The following is a 12,173-nucleotide window of genomic DNA, read 5'->3' as shown; positions in this document are numbered from 1 at the left end:
AAACATCTGATACAATACGATGCAATGAAATAAAATATGATTAGATACGATCCCATACGATCCCATACGATAACCCTTTATTAATCCCACAGTTGGGAAATCTACAGCAGCAAATGGGATAAAATGCAAAAAGGTAGGGACAGCCATAGAAAAATAAAAAAAATACTGGAAAAAATAAACAAGGAATAAACTAAGTTGGGCTGCAGGGTGGCGCAGTTGGTAGCACTGTTTCCTCACAGCAAGAAGGTTGCCGGGGGCACCGGAATCTTTCTGTGTGGAGTTTGCATGTTCTCCCCGTTCAGCGTGGGTTCTCTCCGGGTTCTCCGGCTTCCTCCCACAGTCCAAAAACATGTTGACGTTAATTGGTGATTCTAAATTGTCCGTAGGTGTGAATGTGAGTGTGCTTGGTTGTCTGTCTCTAAGTGTGGCCCTGTGATAGACTGGTTACCTGTCCAGGTGAACCTGCCTTCACCCTGAGTCAGCTGGGATAGACTCCAGCCCCCCATGACGTGAGGATTAAGCGGTGTATAGATAATGGATGGATGGATGGATGGATAAACTAAGTTTTGTTTATATTGTACAGATTTTTTTTATCTATAGACATTCAGATGTGCACAGATTCCTTTGAAGGCAGAACGTAACAATATTACATAGGGTTCTTTTATATGTAGAAAAACACTGATATTGCACAGATTCCTAAAAAAATGTGTATTGTACAGAGTATTATGAATGTACAAAATATTTATAACACATTTGAATGCGTTCATGTTGCAGCAGTGTAAACATACTATAAAAGCTACACACCGACTCACAGTTTGGCACACAGTGACTTGCAAAACTACTTTTTCCCACTTCTGTAGACTTCATCAGTGTGAATATGAGGTAGTACTGTCGCAAAAAGTGATTTTCATGCAGCTTTGTCTTTGTAGACGAGTTAAATAAGACGAAAACATCTTCATCTGGTGTGTTTGTGGTGTGAACATGTGTATTTAGATCTTTCTTTCTGTGCTCTCCTGCTCAGTATTTGGTTGCGTTGTTGCACGCTTACGTATGTGTGTTTCTGTGTCAGACCCCCCAGATGCCAGCATCACCCCGTCCTCAGGCCAGTGGTATGCAGGTTTGGAGAAAGCTGAGCTCTCGTGTGAAGGCGGCGGATACCCCAAACCTCACAACATCTCCTGGACATGGTACTTTTTCTGCTGCTCATACATCTGTGTAAAGTTTATCTCTGTGTGGCTGCCGGGAAGACGGTGACAATTACACGTTCATTCAGCCCACTGTAATACTATCTAAACTGCTCTTTACATGGCATCGGAATGTGACTCAAAATAGAGCAGAGCCACCACAAACGCACATACACATGGGCTACACACACCCGCAAACAACAAAGAAGTGTGTTTGAATCTAAAAAAAACAGGGGGAGGCGTCTTTCTTTCCTCAATTCACAGCAGAATAAAAGCTTCGGTGTCTCGTTTCGAAATCTGAAGTTGGTGGAAAAAAAGAGGGAGGGCGATATGTTCACACGAGGGAGGGACGCGAGGAAGAGCAGGAGACACATGTTAAGCACTAAATCATAGTGCCATGCTTTAAATATCACTCTAATGCCTGCTAAAACACAGGGTCTGCGCTTTAATTAGAGACGCTGCACCAGCCATTACAGATATATGCCTGTGCACACAATGATCCAATGCTTGTGTGCTGAGTGAAACATATTTCAGCCATGAGACAATCTTTAAATAGTAAAATTATTTTGGATTAAACCTTTTCACCCTCGCAGATCCTTTGATGCATACGTTTGGTGGAGACCCGCTGTGGAGACACGCACAGCCCGAGAGGCTTGTTTTAGGTTTTGGTGTCAAAAGTGGGTCAACAATTTGGGACATACATTTTTTTGAGAGTTGCTAAGATAAATACAGCCTTAAATATAAAGCTAATAAAAGCTACTCTTTCTAAAGGTGAATTAACACAATCAAATCTGTTGTTTAATCTGCAATAAAATCAATATATTAAACAAAAATACGTAGTTTTAGGTTGACGTTATATATGTGACGACTGACTAAAGAAGTGACCCCACATAAAACTACATCTTGTTGTTTTTATTAATTGATTTTTACATAAATTAAACACAAACCATGACATTTTTTTATCACTTTGAGAGGTAAGAGTCACATCAACCCCCTTTTTTTTCAGTCTTTCTGTTGTCTTGTGTAACTCTCTCATGAATATAACAATTGTTGTGTTTCCCAAAACTGTTTCTTGAAAGTATACGAGTTTCCAAGTCACCAAACATGCAGCTTTTTAAGGAAATTGTGCATAAAGTAATGCACATGCAGCAGCTTTAAAAGAATGCCACAATTTCTGAAGATCACTTAGTGTTCCTGCAGCCTTTTCACAAATCCCCATGTCTTACTTTGTTCTTGTCTTGAGATATTTGTTCCCAAGACATGACACACGAAGGATGTGGGTAGAGGTAATGTAGTTAAACAAGTCATTCGTGTTCAAGTCAAGTCACCTTTTACTTCTATAGAACATTTAAAACAACCGGCATCGAGCCAAACTGCTTTCCAGTAGAGCAATAAGACTGGTGTCAGGAATTAACAAGTTTACATAATAAGCTTAAGATCCTACATATTGCAGTTTAAACTCTGCACTATAATATGAAATGTAAATGCACCTGATGAAATTAAATGTTAAGGTTAAGACGCTACAGTGTTTTATAGTTTGCAAACTTACCTGACTAATTTAAATTGTATATCATACATATTAACAAAGACAATGAGGTTGGGAACTTTCAGTTTTAGCCTTACAAGCTGCCTGACTAATTAAAAAATGTAAGTTAAGGCTCAACACATACAGGTGTTGCTACAGTGCAATTGTTTTTTTTAGATTTTTTTCCCCTCTTGTGTTCTTTTATTGATGCTGCCAATTCCAAGAGCAGCTAAGCAGCCTTCAGTTGCTCTACAACATTTACAATGACAATAAAGATCTATTCTCTTCGACCATAAATTGAAGTCAGGCATTTGGGGTTGCACAGAGGGCCCATCTTCACCTTTTATCTATGTTTCTCTATTATATCAAAAAACTCTGTTTTTCTTTAAGCACTAAGCCTATAACGTATCCAAAGAAAATAAACTTTAATGGGAATCTGTAAGCATTATAGTCTGCTGTGAATAGAATAGAAAGTAATTCCTTTATTGTCATTGCAGAGGGTAAAATGAATTGAAGCAGCAATCGTGTCAGTACATTAACACAGTCAGACATTTAAAAAGTACAAAAAGGAACAAACAAATATGAAATTTAGCATTTAGCAGAAAAGAATAGTATGTGTAAGAACATATCCAAACATATCGTTTATGGACTCATGTCAGTGTTACGTTCTAAGTTTAAATAAAGATTAATGGACGATTTGAAGTTCAAAAATAATAAATACAATTATGCCGGCATAAATCCTGAGTTATGGACCATCACTCAGCTCAGAGGTTAAAAAGAAACAGAAAGCAGAACATTGTGATGCATTGTGATGGACAGGAGCTGCTCTGACCATCATCTTGTATTATTTGAACTCATATCACTATTTGTGTCAATTAGTGAACTCAGCTTTTACTTTAGGTGATATTCAGACCAGTTGTTTCCTCCTGTGTTCAGTCTTTATCCTAAACTAACCGTCTGCTGTTTCCAGCTTCACATTTATGGGTGGATGTCACAGTGCACCAGTCTTGTCGTCTTACTCTCAGCAAGAATAACATGCAAAATGTTCTTTTATTCAGAGGTCAACATATAGAACTACTTAGTTTCCCTAACTGCAAAACAATAAACTATTTCCCTCTTTAATATTGTGATGATTCACTCCCACAGATTTAATCAGCTCCACGCCCCAGATTAGAATCTTTCTGGCTGCTGAAGGTGGATTACTCACTTTATCTCTATCATTTTCTACCATCTCCTCCGTGTCAGATGCAATCTCCACCTGCGACTGGATTATAAAAGGCTGGTCAGAGGAGCTAGGCGGGGTTTTGAGAACGGAAATCTGAGCCGGCTCCAGTTTGGGGGCTGTGAGGCAGCAGTTAAATAGCTGCTGCAGCACAGTGAAACCAGAAGGGCAACATGACCCCTCTCAGTGGACCCGATCAGAAACCGGCTCTCCATTATGTGGCCTGTGATGTGTTCAGCTGCACAGTGTGGGACTCTGTAGCCGGCCTTGCTTAAATCCCCCAAACCTACTATTTATTTGGTCTATTCAGATCAATGGGCACTCGCTGTAAGCCCAGCAGGTTTTGGCTCAGGTGCATGTGCAAATTGGTGGTTGCACTTTGCGGCGAACCTGATCCTGTGGTGGTGGTTGGTTAGCATTACTTCCGTCATGCAAACCAGTTGTTGCATTTTCTGCTGTTGCGTAAGAGCAGATGCTATTAGTTGTTTGTGTTTCCTTCTCGTAACGTGAACAAAGGTTTGCACTTTGCTCCTAAATGAGTCACGGCCATTGTTTCAAGTAATGAATCATAGGTTTCTGTGAGGGTCAGCACTTTGGGACATCTCTGCAAAATGATGAATTTTTCTTTTGATTTTTCACAGGAAAGGAGGAGCGCTACCAGATGGGGTGTCCACGGTCGGAGAAAAACTCGTTTTCAGACGAGCCCTTCGCATGAATGACAGTGGGGTCTATGAGTGTGTGGCCCAGAACATTGTTGGAGTGGGAAGAACAGAGTACATGCTGACAGTAGCAGGTCAGTGCAACAAAACTTTACTATAAGTTAAATTGCTTTGGATTAGAGTCAGAAACTGTGCTGCTATTGTATGTTCTGTTAGAATTTTAGAAGAAGCAAATGAGAAGATGGATAGTAAGAATCAAGAGAGAAGCTAAGTTTGAAAAAAGCAAAATGCTAAACTCTCCTTTTGCCTTTGGAGTAATTATGCAAATATGCTGCCCCCTTGTGGTGGATTGAAGGCAGGAACACCTGAGGTTGGACTCAGGTTGGAAAACTGCTGCATGAAAGATGATTTTCTCCTGTGAGACTCACATGTCTTCTTCCTATTTTTTTTTTTTTTTAGCGACTTCTCAACGCAAGTCTGACTTTCCTCCTGATAACCTGCTGCTGATCATTATCGGAGCCTCGGCCGGAGCTCTCGTCTTGCTTCTGGTCATCGTCGTCCTGCTGGTCAACCGCCACCACCGACACAGAAACAAAAAGCTTGAGATGGCGCTCAATGAAAAATCGTGAGTCCAACTAGATTTTCTTGAAGCAGCCCATGTCGGTTAAAAACTGGAAAATAGTTGTATTATTAGCCTCAGTGTGCATGTTTTGGTTGTGTTCAACCCTCCGAACCCTAAAACTTGACACTGGGTCTGAAAGACGTGATACTTAAAAAACAGAAAACATCAAAACGAAGCAATTTATCATCATTACAAGCTGTAAAAACTATAACACGGCTACTGTCTAAAACTTTGTAAGTGCAATTCTACATATTTATTTATTATATCTGAACATGTGAAAAATGTACATAGTGGATATAGACTTTACTATAGATTTCTATTTATTATTTTTTGTCTTGTCTCCTTTTCTATCTGGCTGCTGTAATGTGTGAATTTCGCCGCTGAGGAATCAGAAAAGTTTATCTTTAAAAATAGAAAGAATTGTCAACTTTTCTGACGGTCCATGAACTACTCACTCATTCACGCTGTTCCATTGGAAAACTTAAAATGTTTATATGTGATCACTTTATTCGACCAATCTCTGCTTTTAAAAATGCAGAAACTGTACTAATCAGAATCTGTCAAAAGAATCAAAGAAGCAATTAGTACTTTAGCTGCAATCAACAGTCATGTAAAAAAACAAAACAAAAAACCATTTAGGGACTTTCTGCTGAACTGCAGGCTTCACACAGAGCAGAGCAGCAGCCAAGTGTTAGAAATATTTAAGAAGTAAAAAACCTCTCGTGTGTAGAGCCACTATTTATTGGGAACACCTGTGAGCAACTGGAAAAATGTTGCACATGTGAATTCCAGGTTTTTAAATGTTTTCTAAAATGAATATTCAAAGAAATCTTACTGTCACGTTTTCTTTTTTAATGGTTTAAGGCATTATAGTGCAGTTCTGTGACTTTTCGGCTGAACTGCAGGCAGTGTTTAATGGAGCAGATAGGCAACAAGTATGGAAACAAATCAAAAATGCAATCAGCAAAATATCTATAATATGGAGAGCCACCATTTTTCCAGTGTTGGTAACACCTGTGGAAACCTGGGAAAATGTTGTACATTTTAGGTTTTAATTTCCTTTTGCAAAATAAACAAACAAGAAATTAAACTTCCATGTTTTCTTCTTTTAGGATTTAAGGCATTCTAACTTTTTAAACTGTTCAAAACATATTTTTGTGCTCTTTCTGCTTCTAGTCGTGCTTACTGCTGTTTCCATAGATTGGAACAGTGAGAACAAATATGACAGAAGTAAAAAAGAAAAAAAGAAGCCCAGAATCTGCTCGGGGTTCTGAGGGTTAAACTGTTTACACAAATCACCTGTTTCTGAAATTTGCAGACACACTATTGTTCCATAAATCCCTCAAATGTGCTGTCTTTTTTTTTTTTCTTTTTTCCCAGGGATGAAATTAAAACCCTCTCCAGACAGGCCTCCTTCAGGAGAGTGAACTCCCTCAGCACAGACTTCAGGCTGCAGGTACAGACACACAGAAACCCTCCCGCTGAGAACAATAACACGCAGATTGAGAGAAACCGGGCCGACACACCCGCCCGGTCGGGTGGAGCCGATGGCAAGTCAGCAGTGGTGTCTGCCGCGGAGGCCGATGATTACAGGCTGCTGCGGCTTCAAACAAACAACACGCAGCGATCACAGACACGTATCATTAATACCTCACTCCCAGTGATTCATTATCTTTGCTAATATTCTTTCGCTTTCCTCTCTTCTTCCCAGGGTGACGATTACGCTCTGCTCAGAGTAGACAGCCGGATGAAAAACAGCCAAATGTCTCTGGTGAGTTTCCCAAAAGAGGCAGACAGAAGGAAACATGTGGAGTGGATGAGTTAATGATTAATTAGGGTGAAATATAGAAATAAGAGTGATCTGATACTAGCAAGGCTGATTGGGTGATTCAGATTAGCAAGATTTATTCAGTACAAAAAGACATGTCGAATAAAATGACAGACTTTGGAGAAGAATCCATAAACCATTAAAAAAAAACAACTTTCTAATTCAGTCGCCTGGACTTTAGTGTCAAGGTTTGTACACTCTAATAATGATGAAATGCTCTGGGAACATCCTGAATTTAACCATTTTTAACTGAAAAAAAGTCAAATTAATACCAAATTCATACATCAGAGAATATGAGAGGCGTTTTTAAAATGTGTTTAAAGAGGCAGAAAAAGTGGATTAATGTGTAAGCTATAGAAAACAAGCTATTTATTCAGGAATAATGTAAGATAATTATTTGTCATGGAAAAAATGTAAAAAGAGCAGATTCTACCAAGCTTTGAAACCTTTTCTCTGCTTAATGCTGTAAATTAAATATTTGTTTTGTTTCAGAATGTTAATCCAGGTAAAAATGCAGGATGAAAATATCAGCTTTAGGGGTTGTGAAACTATTTTCTAACATTTTTGGAAAACATGCAGATTAATTTTAGTCAACCAAAACAGAAAACGTTTGGTAACAACTGGATTAGTGGCTAAACTATAATAATCATGACATTTCATCATGAAGATTTTCGTCAGCCAACAATTAAACGAGTTCAGTAGACTGGATTTCAGAGCAGACCTTTAGTTTCAGTGCTTTTACATTCTAATAATAATAAAATGCCCAAGGTGTATACTTAATTTTCCGTTTTAAAAAAAAAAAGAAAATTATAGGATGTATACCAAATTTATGATTCAGGGAGTTGAGCTAGCATTTTCTCTGTAAAATAAATATTTTTGTGTTTTAAAATGTTGATCAGATAAAAAAAAGCAGTGTAAAAATATCAGCGTAGTGTCTGTGAAACTTTTTTTTTTTACATTTTAGAAAATAAAGAAATGTCTTGATAAATTTGGAACATAACTCTGATATTTGATCAGGCAGATTGTAGTCAACCAACTTAAGTAATTAAGTGGCCTGGATTTCAAGGCTTTTACATTCTAATAATAATAAAATGCCCAAAGTATGCGCTAAGTTTTACTATTTGTCACTGCAAAAGATTAGATTTTTACCAGATCAATCCATCAGAGAGTCTGTGAAGCTTTTTTAAAAGGCTCACAGAGGGGCACAAGGGCAGCAAAAACTTATTTATGTATTTGGAGCATAGTCATGATTTTGATTATAAAAAACACAGTTGCAGCCCCACTATCATGGATAATAAATGCAATGGCTGACCAGTCCAATGTGGTTTGGCAAGATTTTCGTCAATCATTATAATTAAAGTAATTCTGGAGCCTGGATTTCAGAGGAGACTTATAGTTTTGGGGTATTTGCATTGTAATAGTAAGAAAACATCCAGAGTACATGCTGATTTTTCAAAATGTTAAATGAAAATGGTCAACTTTACACCAAATTCATGCATTATAGCATGTGAGAAGTTTTTTAAAAAGGCTTCCAAGGGGCGAGTAGGCAGGCAAGAAAAGTTATGTACCTATAGAAAAAAAAAAAGTAATCAAAAATAACTGAAATTAATGACTTGTCTGTATTGATCAAGCAAAATTTAAAAAACAAAAAAGAAGCAGATTCTCGTATTTGAAATTTGAAGAGATATTATTTTAGGTATTTTGTCTGTTTGATGACTAATGACTTCATAACTTAATTATTTTTGTGTTACGGAAAGCTCAGCCAACAAAAAATGGATTTCAGTGACGACCTTTAGTTTCAGGGCTTTCACAATCCAATAACAAAGAAATGTCCAAGGGACAGGCTGAATATTTCCATTTTCAAAGGAAAGTTATCAAATTTATACAAAAACCCCACAGAAGAGCCGCTGTAGCTTTCCTAATGTTACTTCACACTCAATGCCATTAAGTGTTTGATTCAGAAAGAGGAAGAAGGCTCATATTTAGATAAATCCTTCAGGATACCAAACTGCTGCTGTCAGTGCTGTGACCGTCGCCCCCCTCTCTGCCTGCAGGAGCGTCCCATCTACAGAGGCAGCCAGTCCACCCTGGTGGGGAAGTGGGGGCCTCCGGGAGAGGTGGAGGTGGACGAACTGGGACGTCCCGTCGTCTGGCATGACGGGATGAGCCTGAGGAGATCAGAGGTGGACGGAGAGAAGGAGGAGCGCAGGAGGAGGGTGGAGTCATACCTGAAGAACAGCAACATGTCGCTGGTAAGTGACATCAGACTGATCTAGTTTCATTTGATGTACTGCTGAGTTTGTGGCATCTCTGGCTGTCATCAAGACTAGAAACTAAAGAGAACTAAAAAAAAAAGCACTTGGAGAGCGCAGACCTCCGCCAAGCAGCCCATTTCCACCATATTGTGATTTCCATCCATCCATCCATTATCTATACACCGCTTAATCCTCATTTTCAGCCAATGTTAAAAGTACTGCATTCATTTTATCTGCACTAGTAGATTCATAGATAATCAAAACAAACCTTTAACATTTGAATTAACACTGATATCATTAATAACAAGCTGACGGAGTGATGAGCGGTTGATCTGTACTCTCAAATATTTTGTATTTCTGCAGTTAACTCCTGGCTGTAAAGCTGTTAGCTAACACTATGCTAGGTTAGCACAACTTTAGCAATGCAACATAAATGAAAAGCATGACCGACGCAACACAGCACGCGTCATACACATGGCAAAGAGAGTTAAAGTGAAACAGGAGACATGTTGAGTCATTGTTAATGTCACAACTGTTCGTGCCTATGTGCTGTATAGTGGATGAATAATGACACCGGACGAGTAGAGCTTAAGCCGTTTTATCGAGCGGCTTTCTGTGCTGCAAGACACTGGTAGCACGTTTTGAAACACTTGCGCATGCGTGCTGACAGTACATCTGATTTGGGGGGGACGAGTGGTCTTAGCGAACGCTGCTAACGGTTAGCGGCGAATAAGCTAGCGAATAGCGTTAGCAGCGAAGACGATAGTGAAACTCCATCGGCGCTTGTTCTTAAATATTTTCAGGTTACATACCCTCGAAAACAGCGTATCGGCCCAATTTGCAGCGTATTTTTTTAGGCAGCAGCGTAACGGGCCGATTAGTTTATTGTGAGGCTGGCGAGGACCCTGCCTTTGTCACTGTTATTTAGTCCTCCGCCATGTTTTTTGTACACGTGCACTTGTTAAATAAAGCGTTAAGAAAAAAAGAAAAAAAAGATGTGGCATGACGTCCCTTATGACGTCACTTATTTATCCCTTAAGACGTCACCAGAGTGCTTTAATAGGCCCCCTCTAAACTTCCAGCTCAGAACTGGACCAGCCAACATTATTGTCAGACCAGAAAGGACTGAGATTGGACACCAAAGGACTGCTCAAAAAGATGGACAGTAGAGGGGATAATCCTGATCAGCTTCCCAATCGTCGTGGATGGATTCCATTCAGCCTGCCTGCAATGGAAAACATGTTTCGGTTGGTATATCCCGAGATTGCCGACGTAGCTATTGAGGAGTTTCGAGTGACACTTCGTGACGGGGTGCAAGAACCCGTGTTGGACAATTTGAGGGACGTGTTTGACATTCTTACCAATAGGCACCTTGACATGGTTGAAATTGACAATCATCATGTCATTGACAACGTTGGGTACGACGTGATTGGTGGAGCAGAGGAGGTAATCCATGAGGAAATCCTCGAAGTAGAAGCTGACGATCCTCAGCCTGAAGGATCAAGACGTCGGCAGAGAGAGGAGGAAGATGACGATCATCAAAATAAACGATTCCGCTGGTGGGATGAGTTTGATGATACTGATTCTGAATCAGACTCTCTCAGCGACTCAGATGATGAGGATTCTGTCGCTGCCGATGTTCCAGTTCCTCATCAAGTCAGTCAGGATGTTCTTCCAAGTTCATCCGGAAAAATACTGCGGGAAGATGACGAGGACATCGAGGATAGGAGCAGCAAACATGTCAGATTAGAGAATGAAGTTGCTGAATCAGACTCGTCCAATCCCAAAGATAAAGATCAGGAAGGGGTCAGCCAGGAAGAAAAAGAAAGCACTCCTGGTGTATCAAAAAAGAGAGGAAGAGAAGATGATGAAGAGGACGAAGTAGAAAAACGAAGTCCAAAACAGTCCAGGCGCATGTAATTCAAAGATAAAGCGCTAGAAGACCTCAGCCAGGAAGAAAATTGTGGGGGAGGGAGCGCTCCTGGTAGCTTAAAAAAGAGGGAAAGGGAAAACGATCAAAAAAGAAGTCCACAACATTTTAGGCACAGATGATAGTTCTGTGCAGTCCCTTTTCCCTCACCCCAACCGGTCAAGGCAGATGACCGCCCTCCCTGAGCCTGGTTCTGCTCGAGTGTTCTTCCTGTTAAAAGGGAGTTTTTTTCCTCTCCACTCTCACCATATGCTTGCTCAAAGGGAATCTTTGGATTTGTTGGGTTTTTTAGATTTGTGTATCATTATATGTTATACTACTTATTAAATATAAAAAAAAAAAAGATTATAGAATAGCATAATTTATTTTAAAAAAATAAAATAAATACTGATTGAAAAACATCCCCCAATGAATTGCCACCGTGTCTCCACTGTCACCATGTGCTTGCTCAGAGGGAATCCTTGGATTTGTTGGGTTTTATACATATAATTGGGGGAGTCATATTATAGTAGTTCAACTGGCCAGGTGAATTTGTATATCATTACATAAAGTAATGTATTAATTATTACATATATAAAAGAATAAAATTATTATAGAATAGTATTTCATACTGATTGTGTGTTATATATTGTGTGCAACAGAGAAAAAATAATATTGGCACTGTCTGGTATAAACGCACAATTGTAACAGGAACCACAGAACTTTGCTAAATGAAATCTGACAAGACATGTTTCTATTTGTAGCGTTGTGGCATGTATCAGGTACCATGTAATGTATCAGGTTTACAGGCTACTTTGACTAAAGTCCTCACCCATATATGAAGATCTGCAATAAAGACATAAAAAGCTCAAAATTTAATTTGATAAAGTCCTGCATTCATTTTATCTACCCCAGTAGATTTGTGGATAATCAAAACATACGATCAGCATTTGAATTAACATTGATACC

General features: G+C 39.2%; 1 protein-coding gene across 1 annotated transcript in view; it reads left to right on the top strand.

Moving 5' to 3' along the window:
* The window catches only part of nectin4b (nectin cell adhesion molecule 4b), a 32,321-nt gene that overhangs the window by 16,654 nt on the left and 3,494 nt on the right, over positions 1-12,173 (top strand). Inside the window, exons 5-10 of the mRNA XM_008295014.1 lie at positions 1,070-1,187; positions 4,573-4,724; positions 5,050-5,215; positions 6,593-6,668; positions 6,924-6,983; positions 9,095-9,292. Of these exons, the coding sequence (XP_008293236.1) occupies positions 1,070-1,187; positions 4,573-4,724; positions 5,050-5,215; positions 6,593-6,668; positions 6,924-6,983; positions 9,095-9,292 (770 nt within the window). The remainder of the gene's footprint in view (positions 1-1,069; positions 1,188-4,572; positions 4,725-5,049; positions 5,216-6,592; positions 6,669-6,923; positions 6,984-9,094; positions 9,293-12,173) is intronic.

This window comes from Stegastes partitus, unplaced genomic scaffold (assembly GCF_000690725.1).
Source record: "Stegastes partitus isolate 25-593 unplaced genomic scaffold, Stegastes_partitus-1.0.2 Scaffold1015, whole genome shotgun sequence".
In the NCBI taxonomy this organism is placed as follows: Eukaryota; Metazoa; Chordata; class Actinopteri; family Pomacentridae; genus Stegastes; species Stegastes partitus.
This window is presented reverse-complemented; position numbering and strand designations above follow the sequence as displayed.